Raw genomic sequence first — 26,612 nt, forward strand, 5'->3', positions numbered from 1 at the left:
TGTAATTTCAAATAACTACATCAGATTGCTCTGATAAATGAGTCAGTGGAAACAGAAGGTTTTCTTTTTACATGAGTACGAATCTTGGCTGAATGTAGTAAGCTTTCTGTGAGAATGTAATATTTTCTTTAGATACTTGTGGTGTCTTAAGCATTTATTTATTTATTCAATCTTTTCTGCCACATCAATTGCATTATGTTCAGCAGAAGCTCACTTTTATTTTGAAATGTGCTGCGACAAGATGTTACCGTAATGCCTAGAAAAAATATGCATCGCAAAACAGCGCGAGGGCTGGCTTGACTGTTGTTTTCGAAGTGGAGGCTGGCTTGACTTCAGTCAGACAGAGCCGCGGTGAACAAAAAAGCTCCACAAATGACATTATTATGCACGTGGCTCTCTTTATCCTCTACCTCGCTATCATCTGCTCACAAATTCCCTTTCTTACACCTGAAGTCCACCGAGTCGCGAGCTCTCTTCTGAGTTACGTGCATGCTACTTATCCGAGTGGACGCAGTAGGCTCCGTGAGTAAAATCAGCTGATCGCTGCTGCGCCACAAAAGCCTTTAATTGACGTGATGGAATGCAGCGATCGATCAGTGACAAGTGATGTGAAGAGCAAATAAAAATGTAAAGAGAAATGATACCAGAAGATGAAACCAAGGGAAAGAAAAGCTGGTAGTGATAAACTTGCAACAGTGACAAACATGGCTGAGACCGCAGCTGAAGGTGAACGACTGTTAAAATCACGCTAGGGCTCCGCACATGCACACCTTTTTATACAGTCTATGGTGCAGGCACATAAGGCGAAAAAAGGCGTGCCCTTCTCTTTCTTTCGGTGTGTTGTTTGGTATTTGGCTGCAAGTAAAACCATACAAATAGTAATTTTTTGCTGCGATCTGGTTACAAAACGTAGGCCTAGTTATCATTGAAGTACTGGTTTGACTAGAGACGTTTCGGGTTCTACTCGATACCGGGCTGTAGCGATACACATCCCTAATGACCGGTGACCAGGGCAGATCAACGTTACATATCCGATTATTTGCTTTGTCACATTGACACACGTGCTGCACTGCACGGTGTTTCACATCATGTGCACAGCGGCAGCCCAGGTTTATTAATGGTTGCCACAGTAGGCTATCTTTAGGGACCACTTTTAGCAGTTTGCAGAGAAACACAGAGAGAAAGATGTTACCTGGTGTTATGTTACAGGTCGTGGACACAGTGGATATTTTACATGCATTGGACCAGGTAAAGCAATATGAACACAGCTGTTGGTGCCCATGTCATTCAGTACCACCTTGGTCTCAATCAGTAATAAACAACAAGCCTCCTCCACACGCGGCTCACCTACTACTGTGAAAACAAAATCTTGGGTAAAAATATCCACAGCGTGAGTAGTGTTTTTTGGTCGACTGAGATAAGAAATAACCTACTAGAAATAGGATAATGTATTTTTTAAATAAAATATACAGGGTTCATACTGTCATGATATACCTGGAAAAGTCATGGCATTTGAAAATGTATTTTTCCAGGCCTGGAAAAGTTTGGGGAAAAAATTAAATCCCAAAAGTTTTGGAAAAGTCATGGAAATTCTTTTCAATAACACTAAGGGATGGGATTTATCTGGATTTTGCAACCGGATGAAATGAACCCACGTGAATCATGCAGATCTGTAAAAAAAATTGAAATATTGTTGTACTAGCTGCTCTGTCCTCTCCTCAAGCTCAGCTCGGACACAGACACACACAAACACACACAGTGGTCAGCAGAGGGGCCACGGTGGAGGCAGTGAAGCAGGTGAAGTGAAGGGTGAAAGTAGTAAAGTAAATTTTCCACCTGCTTTGTTGTTGTTACAGCCTGTTAAGCTAGTTGTGAGTTGTTAAAACAAAAGCCGTTTATATGAATTATTGATTTATTTTTAATTGTCACCAATTCTTAACAGAAATTATGTAGTTAGTGGTGCAGTTTTAAGTCAAATAACATCAAATGTTCTTGGGAGAGGACCACTGGTGTCCTGCTGTGCCAATCACACGCCTGACTAATGCCATTGATATGTATTGATTTGTCATTAGCTGACAAAAAAACCCTTCTGCATATGGAAGGCTCTGGTGAGACTTTTCCACATACCCTACGTTCTCGTATGCATGGAGTCTACATGAGTTACCTGTGGCAGTTAGTTGCGTCATTAGCTAGCTAGAAAATACACATTACCAGGGAAATGCGGAGGTACTATGGCCACTAAAGGTGGCTAAATAGCATTATTCTTACAAATCATATGCCTGCTCTTTTTCTTACGTTCGGTGAAAAGTCATGGAAAAGTCATGGAATTTGACAAAATGTGTATGAACCCTGAATATACAAATATACAAATCCCAAACAAATAATAAATATCAGGCAGGAAAAATGCAATCAGTGCATCTCTAAAATATATATTTATTCTTAAAGATATTTCTTTAATTTTTGTAGCTTTATTTAGGACAGGACAGTTGAGAGACTGGAAACGTAGGAGAAAGAGAGGGCCGCTGCAGCAAGGACTCAGCCTTTGTACATGGAGGGTCGTGCCAGCGGTGAGCAGCGTCCCATCTCTGATATTATAGCAAGAATTATATCCTTGTATAAAACTTTGTCTGGTCTGCAGACACTAAGGGGGACAGTCAATAATGACTAGCAGACATGGACAGCATGCTAGCTTGACAATCCAGCTGTATTGTAACGTTAACATAGCTATCTTTAGCTATCTCTAGACTCCTTACATGCTTGCTAATAACATTTTTTAAGGTGGGTCTCCGACATTGACAGCGTTGTTGGACAAATTTGTGTAACCCTGTTCATGAGAGGGAGCAAGTGAGAGGGTGCTGAGCGAATATATGCACTCCGCACAGCGCTGCAATCAAATACGATTTTAATCAGGCCTACTAAAAAAACAATTGAAAATCAATTCGTGGCGGCCAGTTGGGTGATCTTGGCTAGTTGAGATCAGTGATTGGTGATCTGATCGCCAGGGGGGCGGTGTTACATTGCAGCATGCCAGTGAACTGCCAGCATGGAAGTGGCTCATTAGCTTTAAGAGAAACCATCAGAATCATCTGTAAACGCACAGTGCAGTGTTTCCCACAGAATTACCGGGTAACTCTGGGCAATTGATATTGAACAGCAGCTATATACAGCATCCTGACCTCGACAACCCAGCTGTATTCTAATGGTAACATAGTTGTCCTTATTGGCTAGACTCCTTACACGCTTGCTTATAACGTATTTGAAGGTGGGTCTCTGACATTTACAGCGTTGTGTTATGAAAATAGATAGTTAGTCTTAGAGTTTACACTCTGTTTCTGTTTGTGAGAGAGAGAAAGAGCGTGCAAGCAGAGGCGCTGCGGGCAGCTCCACAATGAATTATGATTTTACTCCTATTTAATAGTATATGTGCCGGTCAGCGTTGATACTGAAGCATGAAAAACCAGTCGCTCATCATCCCTTCAGCCGATCCAATCGCCAATCGGAACAAGCCTAGTTAGCGTTGATATTGTGGCGGACCGCCACAAATAAATCAACGTATGGGAAATACTTGGCTTTATTATTTTGAGGTTTGTTTATTGCAGCAGCCACTTCCTATTGGCTAGTGTGGTTATCCAGCAGCTCCTTTTCTTTAGAAGTATTTCTGTATGTCTTTAGGCGGTATGTCAACATTTGAGATTCAAGCTTTTCTGATACCATCCAGCAGAGCCTAAATGTTTCGATGAGGCTACATTAGCCAGTGCTGGATTGGGAGACTTAACGTTAATTACCTCCATGCCGCTATCGTCACTTGAAGCCACTTTCCTTTTTTTTGTTTCTGCATGTTACGAGTAAAATTTCTTATTGTAGTTATCACATACATTAGTAGATGAGGAAAATAAGTTTGCAACAAATTATAAAAAAGAAAAAAATAGCAACTGGTCCAGGACAGGTCTACTCACGATGAACAAAACACAGATTATTAAGACTGTAGGTTGTGACTGCAGAGCTGCTCTAAATCTGATCCCTCTCAGTGTGAAATTTGAAAATGAGGTCAGATCTTGATTGTGCAAAGTGATTGGCCACACCTTCATCAATCTGCTTTTATACTAACTTCTTTTCTTTATTTTTTTCTGTTTTTGTTGTTGAAGAATTTGTCAATTATTCAGTTACAGTACAAAGTACAAAGTGAATTCTTCAGATGTCTTGGTTTGTTTTTTCACGTGAGCCTGAAGAGTGGATGAGTCAGCACAAATCTACCAGCACAGGACATGTTAGGGAGGATAAAGCAGATATCAGTTTATCATACTGTTCACAGGCCACGCTGGATCATCTGTTGTGGGCCTTTCTGTCTGTGTGGGAACACTGTATCCACTTCCAGTCCATGGCTTTAGCTCTGACTGTAACATATTGCTATCGTTTTATTTCTTATGCCATAGTAGTAATGTTCTGTGTCATTATTGACCTTAATTTATGCCCACACCTTCCTGCCCCGTGATGCTCTCATGCGGTTCAGCCTCAGATGTCCCCACACACATCCTGTTTCTTCCAGCTTGTGTGACATTTACCACCTACACATCTTTGGAGCTTCAAAAACCAGATGACCCCTTTGCTCTTAGCTTGTCAGTTCATCATTAACTCTTGAAGTGACACAAAGAAGAAGACCTGTGTAAAGGTGTACCTGCCTCCCGCCCAATGTCTGCCGGGATTTGCTGCAACACCCTCCCCGGCATATAAGTGATAGATTAATCATTCGGCCAATATCTGGCATTTTGACATTGACATTGGCCGATACTTTTCATGAGGATTCACGAGGCCGACACCATTCCTGGCTAGTGTGAAATATATATTGTGATACTGTAGAGAATAATGCAGCTGAATAATGTCACTTCTGACAAACTGTTCTGAAATTACTACAGCATAACCCAATGTAATATGTGTATACAGTATATATGTATATATAAAATGTATAATATAAAAATCCATGTAAAACAACACATCACTGGCTAAGATGACAATGTATATTAGATTGTACTCTGCATGGAATATTATACATGACTTTTCTTTGTTTTGATATCGGCATTATATATATCGGCCACAGGCTGCCCTGCTCGCTAAATGTCAGCATCGACCATTAAAAAACCCATATCGGTCGACCACTATAGCTCATGGATAGATAATGAATGGGTACTCGGGCTTTAGGAAGTTGTGATGCACATTTAAAAATATATATTTTTTACCTTTGACAAAGTAATCGATGTATTAATTGATTATAAAATCAAGATTTGCATCCCTACAATACTGCATTAGGCACTTCACAGAATTTATCCTGGGAACTTAATTTCTTCTACATTTCAGAAGGCAGCCACAATACTATTTATTTTTCAATGGAAAATTGTAAAAGTACAGGTTATAGGCTAAAATACAGTTGAGCAACAATTAAAACAAATCAAAACATTATGTATATTGAAACATTATAAGGCTGCTATGAACTGTACCAGATGCTTCAACTAATAACAGTATCCACCTTAATAATCTTTTTGAACAGAGACTGAATGTCTCTCACTACTTCATCTGAAACTTCTGCTTGTATTGACAAGATTGCAGCGTGATATCTGCAGACAGCTGGCTAGGTAGCGTTAGCTCCCCGACAGGTAGAGACAGACAGAACAAAGTTAAATCTGTCCAACAAAACGCAAACCAAGACCTCGGAGTTCCAAGTTTTTTTTATCCATTCCTCTCATAGACGTGATCGATACATTCACTGCGAGATTCCCTGAGCCAGCTAGCCGCCCTGAGTCAGTCCTGTATACCTTAGTGAGTACCCAAATATTCACATCACAGTTTCCAAGACTGGTGCAATTCAAGATGGTTAATGTTAGATTAAAATGGATAGAACTTTAACATACACAATGTGAACATCTGACACGTTGGGCAGCCCTTATTGTACCATGTATTTAATGGTGGAAAGTAAATAAGTACATTTATTCAAGTGCTGTACTTGGTACAACGTTGAGGTACTTGTACTTGAGTAGTGCCTAGGGGGGGCGTGCAGTGAAGATTGACTACCAGCTATATACAGCGTGTTAGCCTCAAAAACCCAGCTGTATTCTAACATTAACTTAGCTCTCCTTATTAGCTAGGCTCCTTACATGCTTGCTAATAACTTTTTTAAGCTGGGTCTCTGACTTTGTTGTGTTGGACAGATTTGTGAAGCTATGTTCATGAGGGAGAGGGAGCGAGAGGATGTGCTGCGCGAATATGTGCTGCCTGCAGCTCTGTAGTCAAATACGATTTTAATCAAAATGAAACGATTGTTGTGCCGCATGTTGTTTTGCACTGAGCCTCAGATGTGTCTTGTGTTATAAATCCACCGCACCCTTTCCCTTACCCAAAGCCCAATCTCCCTCTCAGCAGGCTGTGAAGTTCAGCTGGAGCTAACGTGACAGGATAATAACTGCTACAACTTGCTAGGAATTATTAGCTCAAGCCTATGGCATTTTACACTGCAGAAATTAGCCTAGCGGCTAGCGGACTTCTCCACAAATCATAGCTTAACAATTTACACATTATTAATGCTTATACTAAAGCAGGTGTGTTAATCCTTGCTTTACCAGGTCTGTGCTTGTAAAATATTCACCGTGACCCCATCTTACCAGATTTATACTTTTCTTATTGTTAGTTTAAGTAACTGCATCTCCTGACAGAACATCACTTGTGTTGAATTACAGCTTTATGGAACATAACAAGTAGTCGTGAACTCGAGTAGTTCACCTGTCCCCTTCTCTGCTGCACTCCGTATGCACTCACACGCACACACACACACACACACACACGAAGCCCCCAAGGTGGCCCATCCGCCCCCTGAAGCAGTCAGCCTGGTAAGACTGTGCTGCATCTTCCTGTGCTTTTTAAAATTAGAAATATTCAATTACTTTTTCTTATTTCACGGGCACTTTCCGATAATGCACAATCATTTAAAGAAATTAAGCATTCAATTTTCAGTTAAATAAATGTAAATGTTTCCTAAGTCAATCAGTAATCGTGTTAATAACCTCAATTATTATTTTTTGCTATAATCGAGCAGCCCTATTATTGAATTTTTAATACTTTATTAATGTGACAAAAAGTTTTCAGCGGTTTCCATTCATCTTGTCCGTGTGAGGAACAGGCTGCAGGATGCTGAGCCCTCCAGTTTCTTCTGGCTCCATATGGAAATTGACAGGAAACATGCGGGGCATGTGCACCACGGAGTGTTGGAGTGTAGTCAAGGCTGGATTAGTACCCCCAGGCGCCCTTGGGGACTGAAGCTTATGGCCCCCCCTCCTGTCATTTCACTCACAAATCACAAGACAAGGAAACAATAGATAAAATCATCCCAAGGCAGCGTATGACTGTACTATGGCTATATTTGTGTTTACTGAAAACCACCCAAGCAGACAGCACAGCAGTCGTTACTGATATATAATGTGATTGACCAGGAACAGGCTTACAACAGATTTCAAAATAAGGCTCACTAAATGAGCTAGGCAACATGTGATGAACATGACCAACCGACTCCAACACATAAAGCAGCATCACACCACTGTGATGAATTAGTGACGCAGTTGTGACCTCGGATGAAAATGAACACTGTGATTAATAGTGGATGGGATGCAGGTGGGTGAAACAGGGTGAGGTGTCTCCCCATTAAGAGAGACACTGTGTGCATTTACACACAAACTTGATTATTTAAATCTCCCGACACGCCAACAGGATTATTTAGGACGGATTCTGAAAGAAAAAAAAAAGAAATACATATATAAATAAATGCTCAATAAATAAATAAAGATCTGATTAAATGCACAATACAGTGAAAAAATAAACGTAGACAATAATTAAATTATACGAGACATAAATGTATATATCTCTTTTAATTAGCTTCTTTATTTATTTACCTTTGTAATAATTCTTATTTATTTATTGTCCGTTATAATCTTAAACTTTATTTATTAATGACTTCTTTTTTTAATCTATTCATTTATGTGTGTGTTTTAATATTTTTGTCTGTTTTATTCTTCCTTTGCATTTCTACCATTTATTTCCACAATGGTTATATATTTCTGCCTGCTACATTTCTCTATGCATTTCTATCTCATTATGTAAATGAGGAGGGGCTGTGTCTCAAGGGGTCATCTTCTCCCCTGTTGGTGGACCAATCAGAGACATAGGTCAAATTATAAAGTCACATATCAACAAGCCTCGCTCCCCACACAGTCACAAGAGATGGCTTCCTTTAGTGAACTGAAGTGATTAGCAGCTCTATCTGAGGACAATTCTGCCATCTGTGTCTTCCTTCCTTTTCGTGTGAACGCTCTGACAGACAGTGGTTTCTGTTTGCACGGATCTAATGTTAATTAATGTTCTTCAGCACATCCAAAAACCAGTTTTACTAGTGGTCAAACCAGACATTTTCCTAAAGACTTGCATTGTGAAAGAAGCTACTGTGAAACAGAGGATAATTTTTTTTAAGTGTGTCAACCCCCATGAAATCAGAATTTGTTATCATTTGTCTAGAAGAGCCGCACGATTTTCATTTTACCCCCATTCAAGTTAGCGGAGGGCTAAAACGAAAGTTAGATGGCTTAGTACCTGAAGAGCTTGTTGTAACTTTGTTGAGGTTGTGTTGAGTGTGTGTGTGTGTGTGTGTGTGTGTTTCTGTGTGTGTGCTTGGATGACAGTATTCACTGTAGTGCTCTCTCACAGTGTCGCAGAGCCCAGCTCAGCTTTCAGTTAGACGCATGAATACATGAGTCTGCCCATGCTACCTCTTTGAATTTGTCTCATTGATCCATTGCTAGAATAGTCAGAGGTTTTGATAATCTCTTTTACAGACTTTAGTGAGTACAATGTATTCATAACAATCACAATAATCAGAATAATAAGAATGATTGTTGAAGATTCATTGTGAAAACAGATCCAGATGTGCTAACAGTAACATGTAGCTGTGATGTTTATTTCAGACTCCTGGATGTTGGAGTAAGGAAACCGGAGAGAAGAGGAGCACCCACCAGCGCTCTGCGTCCTGGGGCAGCGTCGACCAGCTCAAAGAGGCATGACATTAACATGACTACAGACACAAACACGTTTAGGTCAAACCTGTTGTTTGATGCACAGGACTGTAGATCTCCACAATGTGGGGTTTAGATTGTGGGTTTACAACATTTTGGCACTTGTATGAGCCTATATGAACTACAGTTACCCAGAAACTACTTTTTTTTATGAGTGAAGTATTCATGCTTATTAAGTTATTGTGTTGCATTTTGCTTATAGGGATCGGTCATGATTTTCAAATTGTCATTAAATTATAAAATTTACTACTACTGTCTTGAAGAGGTCATATTCTGCTTTTTGGCCTTTTCCCTTTCGTTTATTTTGTTATATATGTATTTTGTGCAAGTAATAAAATTAGGAACCTGAAAATGAGCATAATATGACCTCTTTAAAAATGTATTTACAGGCCCCTGGTAGTAACACGTCACTACCAGGCATGGATAAAACATGTGGAAGAATGGTTGAATAGTTTCCAGTGACTATCAAATAGTATTTTTTTCTTGAAATGTCCATCCCTAGTTGCTTTGCTCTCTCTGCCAGCACATAAAGCTGTGAAACTAATGGCATTAGAAGTCTTATTACTGCTTGAGGTGAAAGAGATGGGTGCATGCAGGTGCATGCTTAGCAAATTCAGCATACCAGGGCTTTTCCTGGCTCAAAATGAGGCGTGGATGGTACCATCCCGATCACTTGCACACACATGCATGTGTACCGGGCCTGCTGGCTCAAGCAAACACTTTTTACAAGCAGCGTATTTCAAAAGTTCTAATAATGATATATGATTTCAGAAAATGGCAGAAAATTATCATGTTAATGCATATTATATTAACAAATGAAGGTGACCTGTTCAACATAAATGCTAATGTTCAAATCAAAATATAACATCAGCTCTTGTTTTCATTTGTAGTTCAGAGTCCTCCTGCAGTGTGACTGATTCATGAAAACTAAATGTTTCATTGTAGACATCGTCCAATGGAAATTTTGTAGACATAGCTCAGCCCTACTGTGTGACATCACAGGTTTGGTGTATGTGTCTTTGTGGTGCAGATGGTGTACAGCAGCAACAGAAACATCCTCTGAAGCTGCACAATCTCAGAACCTCTTGGGCCAAGACTTCCGCTTCGTGTGCCTGTCATTATTTACAGTCTGATTAGCAATCTCAGAAGCCATCGACTGTCGTCTTTTTTGAATTTGATTTGAATGCAGGTACATTTTTTATTAAGTTAATAAGAAGCTCATCTCCAGGTTTCAGAGATCAATTAAAAAGTTGAATCGTCGTCAGAAGATAGGCAGTGGGTGAGATTGAATTTCGGCCAATGTGCTCGGACTGTTCACCTGCATGCAACGACAGCCCACTCAAATGTGATTGGTCAATACTAAGACTACAAACTAAAAACGGAAACCAGAACGGAAACCAGTGATATGCAGATATCTGTTTATAGAGATTACACCTGGCATGGCACTATCAGCCCTTCTCAGCTCCACCCTGGTGATACTCTGCAGCAGCAGGGAGGCGGCAGATAATGCTATCTCACTCTTAACTATCCACTTCCCCTCTGTGCAATGGCCAAACTCCCACTGCAATTTATGGCCCGCCAAACCCCAGCTGGCTCCTCTCTGCCTTCTGCAGCAAAGGGAACAATAAGGGCCGGCCGGATGACGGCTCAGCCCTCGCTAATTGTGTGCACAGGCACGTTACTGAGTTACAGGGCTGCAGAGGAGAAGCAGCGCTGACACAGATTCCACAGATGTCAATAGACAAGCTACAAGGAGGAAGAGGAGAGGGGACAGGCTTGAGCAGTGTAGCTGTTTTAAAGAGCTACACCACAAATGTTTCCCGTGATATTAGTGTGGATAATCAGTCTTAGCTGTCTTATCCTGTCTGTGACAGTATGTCAGAGTAGGTGTGTTGTAGTTGATGAGTTATTTTCAGTCTTTTTTTATGAAAGCTAACCTAGTCTTAGTCGAAGAAAACTCTTGTTTTAGTTGGGTTTTCTATCATAGTCGTGTTTAAACTATTGTTAGTTGGAGAAGTGTAAGTGAAGAAGTAAGTGTGAGCACTAATGCCACCTAGTGGCTCTGTAAGTGAGCAGCTATGGTTCAGGGTTGTAAAGCACCGGTCGTAGTTATCACCGCTCTCCACCTGGAGTGTTGGCCAGAACACGACTTAAGGCCAGGATGTACTTCTGGAGTATCGGGACAGGCATTGACTTCTTACAGGAAATGAGAGTCAAGATGGAAGGATGGTTCAACGTTATTGTATTCAGGACATAAATGTGTGTGGGTGTGGTTTCTTCAGAATATACTGTCTATTGTATAACTACAATGAGAGCAAATTAAACCCCACACCTGATGCCCTCTTTACAGCGTAGCTGACATTTAGCGATACATTTAACAGTAGCCACACTGCTCTTTAACACAGACATTCCTGTAAACATCCAACATGAAGTATGTCTGTTAACTAAATAGAAAGGATCCTTAGGTCAACTTAATAGAGAGCCTAAGTCCCTCCCCTTCCGGTGGACCACCATGGGACCTTATTTCGGACAAATATTGTACGGTAGTCAATGGCGAGGAACAACAAATATTTTGATCCCGTTTGAATTGTGCACTGAATTACACATATGATGTTTGTCAATTTAAAAGATACATTTTAAAGTCAAGAAAGTTGCAGTTTGATGTAAAACTGTTCAGGTATAAGACTTTAAAAATACATAATTACAAAGACCACAAACCCAAAAGTCACATATGTGATGTCATAACTGTCTCTCTCAATGACTGAAGCTAACGTTTCTGAAGAACTTACAAAACTTACATGAGAGGATGATGTGATAAAAGGACTGAGAGTTGTTGGATTAAACACATCAGGTGACATATGGGTCATTCCATCGAATGGGTGCCATTTCTGTCCCCAGGACATAAAATGTATAATTATGCATTAAATTTACTTTAAAATACTTTTTATTATTAAGCAAAGTGCCCTGCACATTAGTCTAATTGCAAATGCAAGATAAATCAATTTAAACATTAATAAAAATGATCTAGAACACTGAAAAATAGCATTTGTTACCTGTCCCCAGTTCCTAAAACTACACTCTACAATGTAATATCATAATTAAAAAACTTGGACATTCCACAAGTCCCATGTTTAAGAGAAGGTTGCATCATCTGCATCCTCTGAAGGTCATGAGAAGACCAAAAGTATCATATTATATCAAACTAGATGACCTAATGCATCCATTGGTACCATGCATTTATTTGCATTTGGTATAAAAAGGTTTTTTCCCCCTCGTGTATTTGAATATTTCTGCATACTGTTAGCAAGCACTCATTCCTGTTACCCTTCGGTCATACCTGCTACCCTGGGCTCATTCTTGTTACCCTGGGCTCATTCTTGTTACCCTGGGCTCATTCCTGTTACCCTGTGCTCATTCCTGTTACCCTGGGCTCATTCCTGTTACCCTGCGGTCATTCCTGTTACCCTGCGGTCATTCCTGTTACCCTGGGCTCATTCCTGTTACCCTGGGCTCATTCCTGTTACCCTGCGGTCATTCCTGTTACCCTGCGGTCATTCCTGTTACCCTGCGGTCATTCCTGTTACCCTGGGCTCATTCCTGTTACCCTGCGGTCATTCCTGTTACCCTGGGCTCATTCTTGTTACCCTGGGCTCATTCTTGTTACCCTGGGCTCATTCCTTTTACCCTGTGCTCATTCTTGTTACCCTGGGCTCATTCCTGTTACCCTGTGCTCATTCCTGTTACCCTGGGCTCATTCCTGTTACCTTTCGGTCATCCCTGTTACCCTGGGCTCATTCCTGTTACCCTGCGCTCATTCTTGTTAACCTTCGGTCATTCCTGTTACGCTGCGCTCATTCCTGTTACCCTGCGCTCATTCCTGTTACCCAGCGCTCATTCCTGTTACCCAGCGCTCATTCCTGTTACCCTGCGTTCATTCCTGTTACCCTTTGGACATTCCTGTTACCCTGCGGTCATTCCTGTTACCCTGGGCTCATTCCTGTTACCCTGCGCTCATTCCTGTTACCCTGCGCTCATTCCTGTTACCCTGGGCTCATTCTTGTTACCCTGGGCTCATTCCTGTTACCCAGGGCTCATTCTTGTTACCCTGGGCTCATTCCTGTGACCCTTCGGTCATCCCTGTTACCCTGGGCTCATTCCTGTTACCCAGCGCTCATTCCTGTTACCCTGAGCTCATTCCTGTTACCCTGTGCTCATTCCTGTTACCCTGGGCTCATTCCTTTTACCCTGGGCTCATTCCTGTTACCCTGGGCTCATTCCTGCTACCCAGCGCTCATTCCTGCTACCCTGTGCTCATTCCTGTTACCTTGTGCTCATTCCTGTTACCCAGCGCTCATTCCTGTTACCCAGCGCTCATTCCTGTTACCCTGAGCTTATTCCTGTTACCCAGGGCTCATTCCTGTTACCCTGTGCTCATTCCTGTTACCCTGGGCTCATTCCTGTTACCCTGTGCTCATTCCTGCTACCCTGGGCTCATTCCTGTTACCCTGGGCTCATTCCTGTTACCCTGGGCTCATTCCTGCTACCCAGCGCTCATTCCTGCTACCCAGCGCTCATTCCTGCTACCCAGCGCTCATTCCTGCTACCCAGCGCTCATTCCTGCTACCCAGCGCTCATTCCTGTTACCCTGAGCTCATTCCTGCTACCCAGCGCTCATTCCTGCTACCCAGCGCTCATTCCTGCTACCCAGCGCTCATTCCTGCTACCCAGCGCTCATTCCTGCTACCCAGCGCTCATTCCTGTTACCCTGTGCTCATTCCTGTTACCCTGGGCTCATTCCTGCTACCCAGCGCTCATTCCTGTTACCCTGTGCTCATTCCTTTTACCCTGTGCTCATTCCTGCTACCCAGCGCTCATTCCTGCTACCCTGCGCTCATTCCTGTTACGCTGCGCTCATTCCTGTTACCTTGTGCTCATTCCTGTTACCCTGTGCTCATTCCTGTTACCCAGCGCTCATTCCTGTTACCCTGTGCTCATTCCTGTTACCCTGGGCTCATTCCTGTTACCCTGGGCTCATTCCTGCTACCCAGCGCTCATTCCTTTTACCCTGTGCTCATTCCTGTTACCCTGGGCTCATTCCTGTTACCCTGTGCTCATTCCTGTTACCCTGAGGTCATTCCTGTTACCCTGTGCTCATTCCTGTTACCTTGTGCTCATTCCTGTTACCCTGCGCTCATTCCTGTTACCCTGTGCTCATTCTTGTTACCCTGGGCTCATTCCTGTTACCCAGGGCTCATTCTTGTTACCCTGGGCTCATTCCTGTGACCCTTCGGTCATCCCTGTTACCCTGGGCTCATTCCTGTTACCCAGCGCTCATTCCTGTTACCCTGAGCTCATTCCTGTTACCCTGTGCTCATTCCTGTTACCCTGGGCTCATTCCTTTTACCCTGGGCTCATTCCTGTTACCCTGGGCTCATTCCTGCTACCCAGCGCTCATTCCTGCTACCCTGTGCTCATTCCTGTTACCTTGTGCTCATTCCTGTTACCCAGCGCTCATTCCTGTTACCCAGCGCTCATTCCTGTTACCCTGAGCTTATTCCTGTTACCCAGGGCTCATTCCTGTTACCCTGTGCTCATTCCTGTTACCCTGGGCTCATTCCTGTTACCCTGTGCTCATTCCTGCTACCCTGGGCTCATTCCTGTTACCCTGGGCTCATTCCTGTTACCCTGGGCTCATTCCTGCTACCCAGCGCTCATTCCTGCTACCCAGCGCTCATTCCTGCTACCCAGCGCTCATTCCTGTTACCCTGCACTCATTCCTGCTACCCAGCGCTCATTCCTGCTACCCAGCGCTCATTCCTGCTACCCAGCGCTCATTCCTGCTACCCAGCGCTCATTCCTGCTACCCAGCGCTCATTCCTGTTACCCTGTGCTCATTCCTGTTACCCTGGGCTCATTCCTGCTACCCAGCGCTCATTCCTGTTACCCTGTGCTCATTCCTGTTACCCTGTGCTCATTCCTGCTACCCAGCGCTCATTCCTGCTACCCTGCGCTCATTCCTGTTACGCTGCGCTCATTCCTGTTACCTTGTGCTCATTCCTGTTACCCTGTGCTCATTCCTGTTACCCAGCGCTCATTCCTGTTACCCTGTGCTCATTCCTGTTACCCTGGGCTCATTCCTGTTACCCTGGGCTCATTCCTGCTACCCAGCGCTCATTCCTTTTACCCTGTGCTCATTCCTGTTACCCTGGGCTCATTCCTGTTACCCTGTGCTCATTCCTGTTACCCTGAGGTCATTCCTGTTACCCTGTGCTCATTCCTGTTACCTTGTGCTCATTCCTGTTACCCTGTGCTCATTCCTGTTACCTTGTGCTCATTCCTGTTACCCAGCGCTCATTCCTGTTACCCTGAGCTCATTCCTGTTACCCAGCGCTCATTCCTGTTACCCTGTGCTCATTCCTGTTACCCTGGGCTCATTCCTGCTACCCAGCGCTCATTCCTTTTACCCTGTGCTCATTCCTGTTACCCTGCGGTCATTCCTGTTACCCAGCGCTCATTCCTGCTACCCTGCGCTCATTCCTGTTACCATGTGCTCATTCCTTTTACCCTGGGCTCATTCTTGTTACCCTGGGCTCATTCCTGTTACCCTGTGCTCATTCCTGTTACCCTGGGCTCATTCCTGTTACCCTGTGCTCATTCTTGTTAACCTTCGGTCATTCCTGTTACGCTGTGCTCATTCCTGTTACCCTTCGGTCATCCCTGTTACCCTGGGCTCATTCCTGTTACCCTGCGCTCATTCTTGTTAACCTTCGGTCATTCCTGTTACGCTGCGCTCATTCCTGTTACCCTGCGCTCATTCCTGTTACCCAGCGCTCATTCCTGTTACCCTGCGTTCATTCCTGTTACCCTTTGGACATTCCTGTTACCCTGCGGTCATTCCTGTTACCCTGGGCTCATTCCTGTTACCCTGTGCTCATTCCTTTTACCCTGGGCTCATTCCTTTTACCCTGGGCTCATTCCTGTTACCCAGGGCTCATTCTTGTTACCCAGGGCTCATTCCTTTTACCCTGTGCTCATTCCTGTTACCCTGTGCTCATTCCTGTTACCTTGCGCTCATTCCTGTTACCCTGTGCTCATTCCTGTTACCCTGTGCTCATTCCTGTTACCTTGTGCTCATTCCTGTTACCCAGCACTCATTCCTGTTACCCTGAGCTCATTCCTGTTACCTTGCGCTCATTCCTGTTACCCTGTGCTCATTCCTGTTACCCTGTGCTCATTCCTGTTACCTTGTGCTCATTCCTGTTACCCTGTGCTCATTCCTGTTACCTTGTGCTCATTCCTGTTACCCAGCACTCATTCCTGTTACCCTGAGCTCATTCCTGTTACCCAGCGCTCATTCCTGTTACCCTGTGCTCATTCCTGTTACCCTGTGCTCATTCCTGTTACCCTGGGCTCATACCTGCTACCCAGCGCTCATTCCTTTTACCCTGGGCTCATTCCTGTTACCCTGGGCTCATTCCTGCTACCCAGCGCTCATTCCTGCTACCCTGTGCTCATTCCTGTTACCCTGTGCTCATTCCTGTTACCTTGTGCTCATTCCTGTTACCCTGTGCTCATTCCTGTTACCTTGTGCTCATTCCTGTTACCCAGCGCTCATTCCTGTTACCCTGAGCTCATTCCTGTTACCCAGCGCTCATTCCTGTTACCCTGTGCTCATTCCTGTTACCCTGGGCTCATTCCTGCTACCCAGCGCTCATTCCTTTTACCCTGTGCTCATTCCTGTTACCCTGGGCTCATTCCTGCTACCCAGCGCTCATTCCTGCTACCCAGCGCTCATTCCTGTTACCCTGCGCTCATTCCTGTTACCCTGTGCTCATTCCTGTTACCCTGTGCTCATTACTGTTGAATGCTTCTGCTGCGCCGTTACTTTATGTTACCGTCTTCTTCAAATCCCGCCTTCTATAGTCTGATGAACTTTTACCTAACCCGAGACTTACGCCACGCTCCCTAAGCTACAGTCCGTAGCTAGACCCTTCTCGTTTGTGGTGGTTTTGTAGTGTTTCATACGTTGCCAACAGGGGACTGGCAGATAGCACTGTGGTGGACAAACTATGTAACAACAACTCACAACATGATTGAAGGATCTGTCTGTTCCGTTTCTATTTTAATTGTCATTTTTTGGCTGTTATAAACAACAGAACCGATTTATCTGCAAGTAGTCGAATAAAGGTGCACATTTTCGCAAACATCTGTTCCCCTGCCGGGGAAATACAGTATATGACCCATGTCAGTCTACACCTTTCACCTTCAGTGGCCGGAGAGAGAAAATTGTGTTTTTTTTCTGATTCACAGTTCTGTCTATATTTCTGGACTGCATGATCTTCAGTTCAAAAACACAAACTTACACCTTACAGCTTGTCACCTTCATAGCAGGGGAAGCGATCTTATAAATGTCAGTGGGAGGAAACATTGGCAACCACTACAAATTATAAAATAATGATGCATCATTGAAGTATCAAAGCCAAAATATCTTACCACAGCCTGAAACCACCTGTTGGGCCATTGTTTGTCATCAAAATCTGTTTTGTTTTGAGTGAGAATCAGTTTTAATCAAGTTTTGTCACTAAACTTATCACCCAGGATTTGATTTTCAGATCAAACCCTGTTCTTTGTTACTAATTATGATTGGCAGTGGCCATTCAGTGTATTTTAACCCACATTGGTCTATAGCGTATGATAAATGGTGTTTGTTAAAAGATGATAAAAACTAAATGTTTTAGATGTTTTATTTTTTTAAAAGTCAGTGTTATTTTTAAGTTCGAGGTTTTCTCACTTCTGACTCTGTAACTTTAACATAATGAGTGATTTTCCACAGTCCAGCAGGGATGTGGTAAGTCAGCCACAGGGACAGCACTCCTGGTTTCATCAAATCCTGATTGCGATCCTAACCATTACTGTTGTTAGTGTTTTTATAGTTTATGTACCAAAATAATCTAAGCTCAAAGGGCCATTGACCATGCAGCGTTCTCACCATGGACTGTGATTTCAATCTAAGGAGTCTCAGTGAGGCTTTTCTTCAGTTTATGAGAAAAGTGAGAAACAGCCATCACAAGTTCTCAGAGACCAAGGTTACATCTTCAACTTCTTTGTTTAGCTTGAAGCTCTGATACTTCCTTCAGTTATGCACCACTTGCATCTTTCTTTTAGCCTTATAATGTCTATTGTGTGTTTCACTAACAGATAGTATTGCTATGAAAGACTCACTTCACTGCCTGTAAGCAGAAAACTTGGCATGACCAGGACTGTACTGTAGAACTGGTACAGTGGCCCAAATATAGGAATCACTTTACAGCCTTTTCACACAGAGCTTGATAAGTGCTACATCCTGTAGGGGCGGCGATATGGCCAAGCAAAAGTACTTTTTAAATGATGCATTGATGAATCGTTGAAATAATCTATAGAAGCTTCGAGTACTAAAATCATTGTTAGCTGCAGCCCTATTTCCAACCGTAGAACTGCATGCGTTGCGTTTCTACGGTGAAGGTGAGTGCCAGTGTCAGGACTGTGTGAGGGAACATGCATGGACATGTTCTGGAGTGCAGGTGGACAGTGGAAGGCTGGGAATTCTGTCATTGTTTTTTGTTTTTTATTCAATAGGCTTTATTGGCATGCCATTTGATATGTGTTGCCAAAACACAATTACATTTACAAGAAAGGAATGAAACAGAATGTAACAATATTAGTTAATAGAACAAAATAGATTTAAAAAATAATCAGACTATAATATAAAACAACATTTCATTGTAATTTTAACAAAACAAGACAAACAATAACAATGCAAATCAACTGATAAATTACAATAAAGAGATGTTAAAAATAAAAGAGATGGGAGGCTAATACAGACAGTGGAAGAAGCTCCAGGTATAACTAGGTTTAGTACATTCACAGTCAGACTCCCCTCCCTTTTCTTTTGCTGGACTGTATAGGGACTTACACAGATACAAGTACATACAGATTTCCTGTACTGTGAACGTTTGATTTGAAAAGTAAAATTAACCAGTGTAAAATGGCTTTGAATGACCACAGCAGTGCCAGAGTACAAATAATAACTTGACTGAGCAGGTGGTGCCTGCTGCACTGGAAACAGTGACATCTGGTGGACTATTTTGTCAATAGAGTGTGTCTCCATTTTGAAGGTTTACTTCCTATGGACAATGTAAAACTATTAGAGACAGTGGTGAGACCCAGGAAACATGGAGGGAACAAAGGAGGATGAGAGCATCAGCAGATGACAACACTGCTGCTGCTCAACAAGCAAATCAGCCACTCAAGTAATAAAAATACCAAAAGGTTACAGAGGTCCCAAGCCTGACCAGTTTGTAGTGTTGGTTCTTTTTTAGCTTACTATCACTACAGGGCAGGAAACATTATACTACAGAGTTATGGATTGACTTCTCTGTTAACTTCCTGGTCTGCCTAACTGCTAAATGTTTGTGTCTCTCTGTTTTGGCTCCTCTTCTCCCGTTTGATTCCAGCAGATTGCGAAGCTCCGGCAGCAGCTCCAGCGCAGTAAGCAGGGAGGACGTCACAGTAAAGACAAGGACCGACTGTCCCCCCTTCAGTACACCATCCCCTACACCGCCCTCACCAGCACCACCAACCACACCTCCACAGCCAGCCACGTTCAGGTAGTGCACTCTCAGTATCCTCAGGGTGTTAGTGCTGGGCTGAAAGGGATGTCAGTGCTATTCAAATTCACTGATTTGAAAACACTTTGTGTTCTGCAGCAGTTTTCCATGTCGAAGTCGGCCCAGATGCCGCTGTCTAACATAACAGTGCCAAAGCCCTCCATCTCCAGGGTGCCCAGCAGCATGGAGGGCATCAACCATGAGCTGGAGAAGGTCTTTATCAAAGACAATGGAGAGAAGGAGGAGCTCAAGGTGGGGTTCTCATTTGTTTCTGGACCCCTAAGTATCAGCAAACTGTGTGTAACTCTAGCTCCTTGTCTCAGCTCTGATTAGTATTCTGTTCTTCTGCCCTGCTGTCTGTCTCTTGTTGGATCCTGCAGTCCCTGGAGGTTCCTGATGGCCGGCGGGCGCCCTTCCCTCCCCAGCAGCGCAGCAGCAGCACCCGCAGCGTCGACACCCAGACTCCCTCGGCCCCCGGCCGGTCCAGCAGCTGCTCCAGCCTGTCGCCCTGCCCCTCGCCTGCCTGCCCACCGGGATCACACGACGGCAGTCCTTACTCCACAGAGGATCTACTGTACGACCGGGATAAAGGTAAAGAACGCTGAAGCATTGACATGAAGGGCAAGTAAATGGGCCACTGGGGTCCATGTGATCATGTTATCCAGTCCGGTCAGAACCACATATTTGTGGTGGATCCTTAAAAACTTTAAAACGTTTTGAAGGGAACGCATTAAATTAAATATTGGGCAGACTGAAATGGCATACTTACTTCCTTGTTATATCCCACAGCAGTGATTTTCACTGCTTTAGTTTGTTATTTATACTTTTACAGCCTATAATCTATAAGTAGGTGGCTCATTGTTAGCTACATTTGAAGAATGTGTTTCCTACTACCCAGCGGAGGGCATGCTGATTAGAACAAGCATGCTACTTTTACTTTTGGCTGCTTAGAATATGGAATTCATGTTATGTGAAGCTATGTGACACGAGCCAGATGCTGCAGTTCACAACCTTCAGGCTAAGTGAAGGGGGAAAATTTTTAGGACGTGTTACGTTGTTTTAGTAACTTTATTGTTCACATCACTTTACTCCCTTAAGCTGACGGTGTCGTTACGGCCCAATGACGTCACGAACGAATCGATTCGTTGATAATCGATTTTTGTCAATTAGTTGTTGTACCCCTACTCTGCTCACAGCGCTCCTATTTAAACTACTGTATTACAATTCCAATAAAAGGCAGTAGTGTATCGTTTTTAACAGCAGGGTATTGCAGTACCTTTCTAGTATTGCGCTTGGTGACCTTCATCCACTTCCTCCTTGCTCATCTTCCCCTTCATGGCTGAACTCTCTAATTTGAATTGTTTGTAGACATCATTGGTTTCCCTTCAGTATAAAAGGTGAACGTCAGCTCACCTGTGTTTTGTGCTTGAGCGTGAGACGTTGCTACTGTTAGCGTTAGCTGTATCTGGGGCGTCATTGTAGCTGGGAGAGCGCGACGCATTGGACACGGTGCGTTCCTTCACATTCACGCCGTGTTGAAGTAAACGCTCGTCATGTTGGAGCTGCTTCCTCCCTCGCACCAAACCTCCTTATTGCAGGTCTTGCATTTTGCTGTGTGGTCCTCTTTCTTTCCTGCGGTTCGCCATGGTCCGGGAATGGAAACAGAAGGACTCTCTTCTTCATGCTTTGTTGACGTACTGCGTAACAAATGATGTGACGTTAGGTCAGGTAGCAGGTCCGGGCAGATAAGGGACACTTTTATGTACTGAAATATACAGAAAGTTAGGAACCAATAAGGAGACCCGTAATGCACATTTCTTAACGAATCCACCGTTCTTGGAAATCTGGTATCAATTCCAACTTGGAACCGGTTTTTGTTACTCAGCTCTACTCACAGCAGCTCACACACATGCATGAACGTCATGCCTTATAACGTAGTTACACATTGTCCCTGGGTTCTGAAGCACCGTTGGTTAGCAGTGTGGCATGATGAGAAGCTTTATCTGACCTTGGCTCCACTCAGCATTCGGAGCTGTAAAAGGCACTAGCAGAAGAGGAGGAACAGGGCTCTTACACACATAAACGCATTCTTGAACTAGTTTTTGTAAGGTGCTAAGGTTTTACCATGGTGAGTCCAAAAGGTCACATAGGCTATAATAAATTGCCACTACAGTTATAATACAGTTCTCTACAATATTTAGACAGAAGATTTTTGTCATTTGATCAGCTGGCTGTGGAGATTCTTCACTACGTACCCCGGAGTAGAAAGAAAATAGAATCAGAACGTTTGAAAAAAGGGGGGTCACACTGGAATCAGTGTGGATTATTACATTTTATGCAGCACAGGCGGATGAGTGCTGGACATCAAAAGTGCTCCTGAAATGCTTCAAAAATGCTGCTCGTGCTGATTGCCCTTAGGCCTGGATCTACCCTGTATCTCTGTGTTCACAGACAGTGGAAGCAGCTCACCACTGCCTAAGTTTGCCTCCTCACCCAAACCCAACAACAGTTACATGTTTAAGCGGGAGCCACCAGAGGGCTGTGAGAAGATTAAAGCTTTTGAGGAGATGAGGTATAGACTGTTTGTTACTTGTGTTGAATTTAAACTCCTCTCTGCTGCCTCAGGAGTGTGTGCTCCTCACTGACGGTGCATATGTTTCTCTGCAGCTCCAGGCAGTCCACATCAGCATCAGTCCCCCTCTTCTCCTGCCCCGACAAAAACAAGGTCAACTTCATCCCGACAGGCTCGGCATTCTGCCCTGTCAAACTACCCGGTTCCCTGCACCTCATCCCGGCCTCAGAGCCCGAGGAGGACGAGGATAACGCAGAGGCGGGCTCAGTCTCAGAGCCACAGGGGGCCACGTTGCTCTACGGCGCCTCCACTCAGGTCTCCACGAGCACCAGCACAGACGACCCCCCGGAGGAGCCCGGCTTGCCCTCAGAGACTGCAGATCCCCAGACAGACAGCCCAGCCATCAGCTAGACCTGAGCAGAGCTGGCCTCTGACTCCGGGATCCACGCTAGCGACCACCGACCATCACCACTGACTGTTCCACCAACACCTCCCTCTGCTCTGCCAGGGGAGCCTCCGTCTCTCTGTGCTGACCCCTTCCACCCCCCCTATCTCTGCATGACTTAGCAACATGTCCTGAATAACCACCTCCGCCACCACAAAGACTCTCCACCTACATGTTCTGTCCTGCATAATGTCTGAGCTGTTGTTGGCAGGGAAGGACCTGATGGTTAAAGGTTATATGCAGGCATCAAAGGGAAGAATGGAGCACTATAGATGGGGGGAGGGGCCTGCATTTTAAACCAGTAGTATATTTCTGATTAAATTATGTGTTGTGTTCAGTTTTAACATTCACAGTATGAATAAGCTCTCTAAACATATATATATATACACACATATATCTCTATGAAAAGAAAGAAAAATGCTTGTTTTAAAAAAAAAAAAGATCCAAAACTGTGTATTGTTGTATTGCTATGTACCGAACAGGAAAAACAGCTGTACTATTCAGGATTATGTTTACAATATCCAGGTCATATTGTTAAACCCTCTCTAAAATGCAATGAGAGAATAATTTGGCAGAGAGAAAATGGCCTCAAATTGGTTGCACAGTGTCTGCATCTGGCCGTGCTTCAGGTATTTCACAATCAGAGTCTATACTCAGGTAATTTGGAATGTATGTCCATACAAATATCTGCAGCTTAACTAAGCAGAACAGATTCACCCTCATTTATTCCTGTTTTTTCTCATTCCCAAGACGAATCATTCCTTTCTGTTCCAGAGTCCAGTCTGAGACTAGACTCGTTCTAGCTAGCTGCGGAGGGTAAAGGCGTGGATTAGCAGGCATGCCCTCGTGGTTGCCTTCTCTGACTGGTGGTGGGATACTGTACAGGACCACACACACTGAGTGATGGTATTAATGGCTGTGTGTGTGTTGATGGAAGCATGCTGGACAGAGACTTGGAGACGTACAGCGGCTGGCTGTTTATTTAAGCCTGAAGACATTGTGTGATTGGCTCTCCTGAGCCTGTTGACAGTGGACCAGAGGTGGACGAGTCTGCAGTACCGTCACGTGAAGATACAATCAAACTGAAGCATTTGGTTCTTCCCGGGTGTAGATTTGAGGTGTAGTTGTACAAACATTTTTCTGAGCTAGAAATGATCTTATTTGATAAGTTAAACCTCCTTTTTTTAATCCAAATTGTGCAGCTTAACCTGATTTAATCAAGACTAGCGCCGGGCGATACTGGATTTCTGAGATCGATAACAATATTAGTTTTACTTTTTTAACACAAACACAAAGACATTATTGATGAGAATCCATTGAAGTTGGATTATTGAAGAATTCCCACTTGGAAATTATCTCTGTACTTATCAGCCAAAATTTCATCCGATACAATATCTGTGATAAAAGTCAATAAAATTGGATGTATTAGAGCTGATACTAAAAATACTGTTTGGGTGAATCAGAACTAGCAAGTAATTGCCTGGAAAACACCCATGCTATTGATAAGATATCCTGTTTCTGGTTTCTCCAGTCTGTGAGCATACGAAATTACTGCTGAACTGCGGCCATTTAGGGCACAAGTAACCGACATGGGATAATTGTAAATAGTCATATAAAATCAGCACATACTGACCCAGTGATGTCAGTTACACAGCAATATTTCAGTTTGCTCATTTAAGCTAATATTAGCCACCATAAGCTAGTAATCTTACCAGACAAAGCAAGACTGTAGCAGTAAAAGAGTGTGTTTTGGCACTTATGAATTTCCTCTTTTAAAAGCCATTTGGTCATATAGAACAGGAGCACAAGCTAAGCATTAGCCACCATGCGCTAGGGCTGCCACTTCTCAAAAAATTCAGTTTGAATGGATGAGAAGTAACGCGCACTTCCTAGGAATGAATTCAACCCACCTTGCCTCATTTCACAATATGTTGACTTGCCACAGGGTTTACTCTGACATGTTATCATGGTAATGCTAATGGAAGGCAGTAGCATTTTTCAGCAAGTCAGCAAACAGCCCTGCCTTTATTCATTTGTCCATCCACGGTGTCAAGAGTAAGAGAGTGAATCCATTCGTCAGGTGGACACAAACACAATTCCAGATGAATGCTAATAATGCTAATAAGCAAGTGTTTGCCAACACGTTAGCTGCAACAACCTGCTAGCAAGTGAATAGGTAAATGATAGGTCGATGTGTTTTACCCAGCGCTAGGCAATAATGGCTGTTTGCACAAGCTAAAATTCTAGCCGTCAAAGATGAATGTTTGTACAACTTTTAACCCCAGCCTGCATATCCAAACTTAGACTGTTCTGATAATCCAGATAATTGCTGTTCCATAGCATTCCATGAGATCTTAGTATCCAAGGCATAAATTGGCTCATGATGATCCATTCCTAAAATATCTCTCAGCCTTTTGATTTGATCGCTGTAAGAGACTAGCTACAGTACTAAGAGGTGTTTGGTTGCACATACAGTAGCTCTTTCATCCGTTTCATGCACAGATAAAAGGATCACACTGGCCTGCCTCCCTCTCACTGTCTGTTAATAATGAGTGTTGTAGGCACCCTGATGCTACCACCAAGCAACAAAACCTGAACATCTCATGTACTAAACACCATCCTCCAGGCTGTTAAATGACCAAGTATAAATGATCCTCAACTTTAATTTGCAAGTGTGAAATATAACCCCCATTTATTTTAATATCTGGTGTGCTTGTGGAATCCCTGCATTTACGCTCCATTCATATTTTGTATATATGTGGCTTTTAAAGAGGCTCAATGCAATGTTGTGGTTTCTTAAGGCATTTCTGCACCTTACCAAGAGCTTTGGCTTTCCCAATGTCTCACATATACTCGGCATTGGTAAACTAGATGTGTGCAATAATAGGATAAAAAAGGTATTGTCCTCCCGGATGTTGTCCGTTCTTTGACACAAGCGTCTCATCTTGCATTCCTTTGGTTTTGAGCATGGGGGCTGGATCAGCAAGTAGTTTGTTGCTAAAGCCATCAACTGATACAAAACCAGCACTGAGAGTGACCAGAGCACATCACTGGCAGGTCAGAGCGTTCATCGACTCACTACATGATACTCCTTGTGTAACCTGCAGTGTCAAAGTTCATGCACAATGGCAATAAAAAAAAAACTATTGGGTGTTTTGTCCACTTTTTAGTGTGTGTACATCAGTGAAGGGAGAGTCTGTGTGCACTACTGCAGATACCCTCTGTTCATGTTGACAGCTACTGTACCATACACAGACTGAACTTTTATCGTCATGGTGCTTTGATGGAGCTAAACAACATTTTTCATCTCCATCCAGCATAGGGACAAAAAGACCATTTTAAAAAGGAAAATAAATGCCCTTATCCATGGGTGAGGTGTAGCAGAAAAACATCCAATCCCAGACACTCAGGTAAGATGGTGAAAATGGACTACACGTGGACTAGTACATTATAAGAAGATGAAGAGTACAGCCTTGCTAGCAGCATGATGAGGCTGTGCTTTGAGCTAAATGCTAATGTCAGGCAGCTCATACTGTGTTTAATCCACCTAATATCTGCTATGAGAAGGTCCAGTTCCTCGTTCAGGCTGGCGTGACGTGGCTTTGAAGCTGTAGCTGCCCTGTGTCTCTCGTTGTTTCACCATTCACTCTGACTTCGAAACCTTTAGAGTCCCTGGCATGCTGGGCAGCAGGATAGTCCCTGGCCACTGGATAGGCAGGCTTCCCAGTATGAAACACAAAGGGCCGCTCCCTGGGGCATTCAAGCCCACTCCATGCCATGGTTTTAGGCATAAAGGCCAAAGGGTGGACATCAGAGGGGAATCTTTTTAGAGCGTCCAGCTGTGT

General features: G+C 43.5%; 1 protein-coding gene across 4 annotated transcripts in view; it reads left to right on the forward strand.

The window, feature by feature from the left end:
• Positions 1-25,918, forward strand: part of glcci1a (glucocorticoid induced 1a) — a 48,103-nt gene extending 22,185 nt beyond the window's left edge. The window contains exons 3-8 of one of the 4 annotated variants that reach the window (XM_038724714.1): positions 8,997-9,086; positions 19,598-19,750; positions 19,853-20,002; positions 20,131-20,341; positions 22,202-22,322; positions 22,418-25,918. In XM_038724714.1, coding sequence (XP_038580642.1) covers positions 8,997-9,086; positions 19,598-19,750; positions 19,853-20,002; positions 20,131-20,341; positions 22,202-22,322; positions 22,418-22,733 — 1,041 coding nt within the window. In that variant the 3' untranslated portion in view covers positions 22,734-25,918. Of the gene's footprint in view, positions 1-8,996; positions 9,087-19,597; positions 19,751-19,849; positions 20,003-20,130; positions 20,342-22,201; positions 22,323-22,417 lie in introns of all 4 variants that reach the window. The other 3 variants (XM_038724712.1, XM_038724715.1, XM_038724713.1) reach the window with 3 other exon arrangements.
• Positions 25,919-26,612: the final 694 nt, after the last annotated feature.

Source organism: Micropterus salmoides, unplaced genomic scaffold (assembly GCF_014851395.1).
Source record: "Micropterus salmoides isolate LMB-PRFRI ecotype aquatic unplaced genomic scaffold, ASM1485139v1 Ms_hic_scaffold_17, whole genome shotgun sequence".
Taxonomy (NCBI): Eukaryota; Metazoa; Chordata; class Actinopteri; order Centrarchiformes; family Centrarchidae; genus Micropterus; species Micropterus salmoides.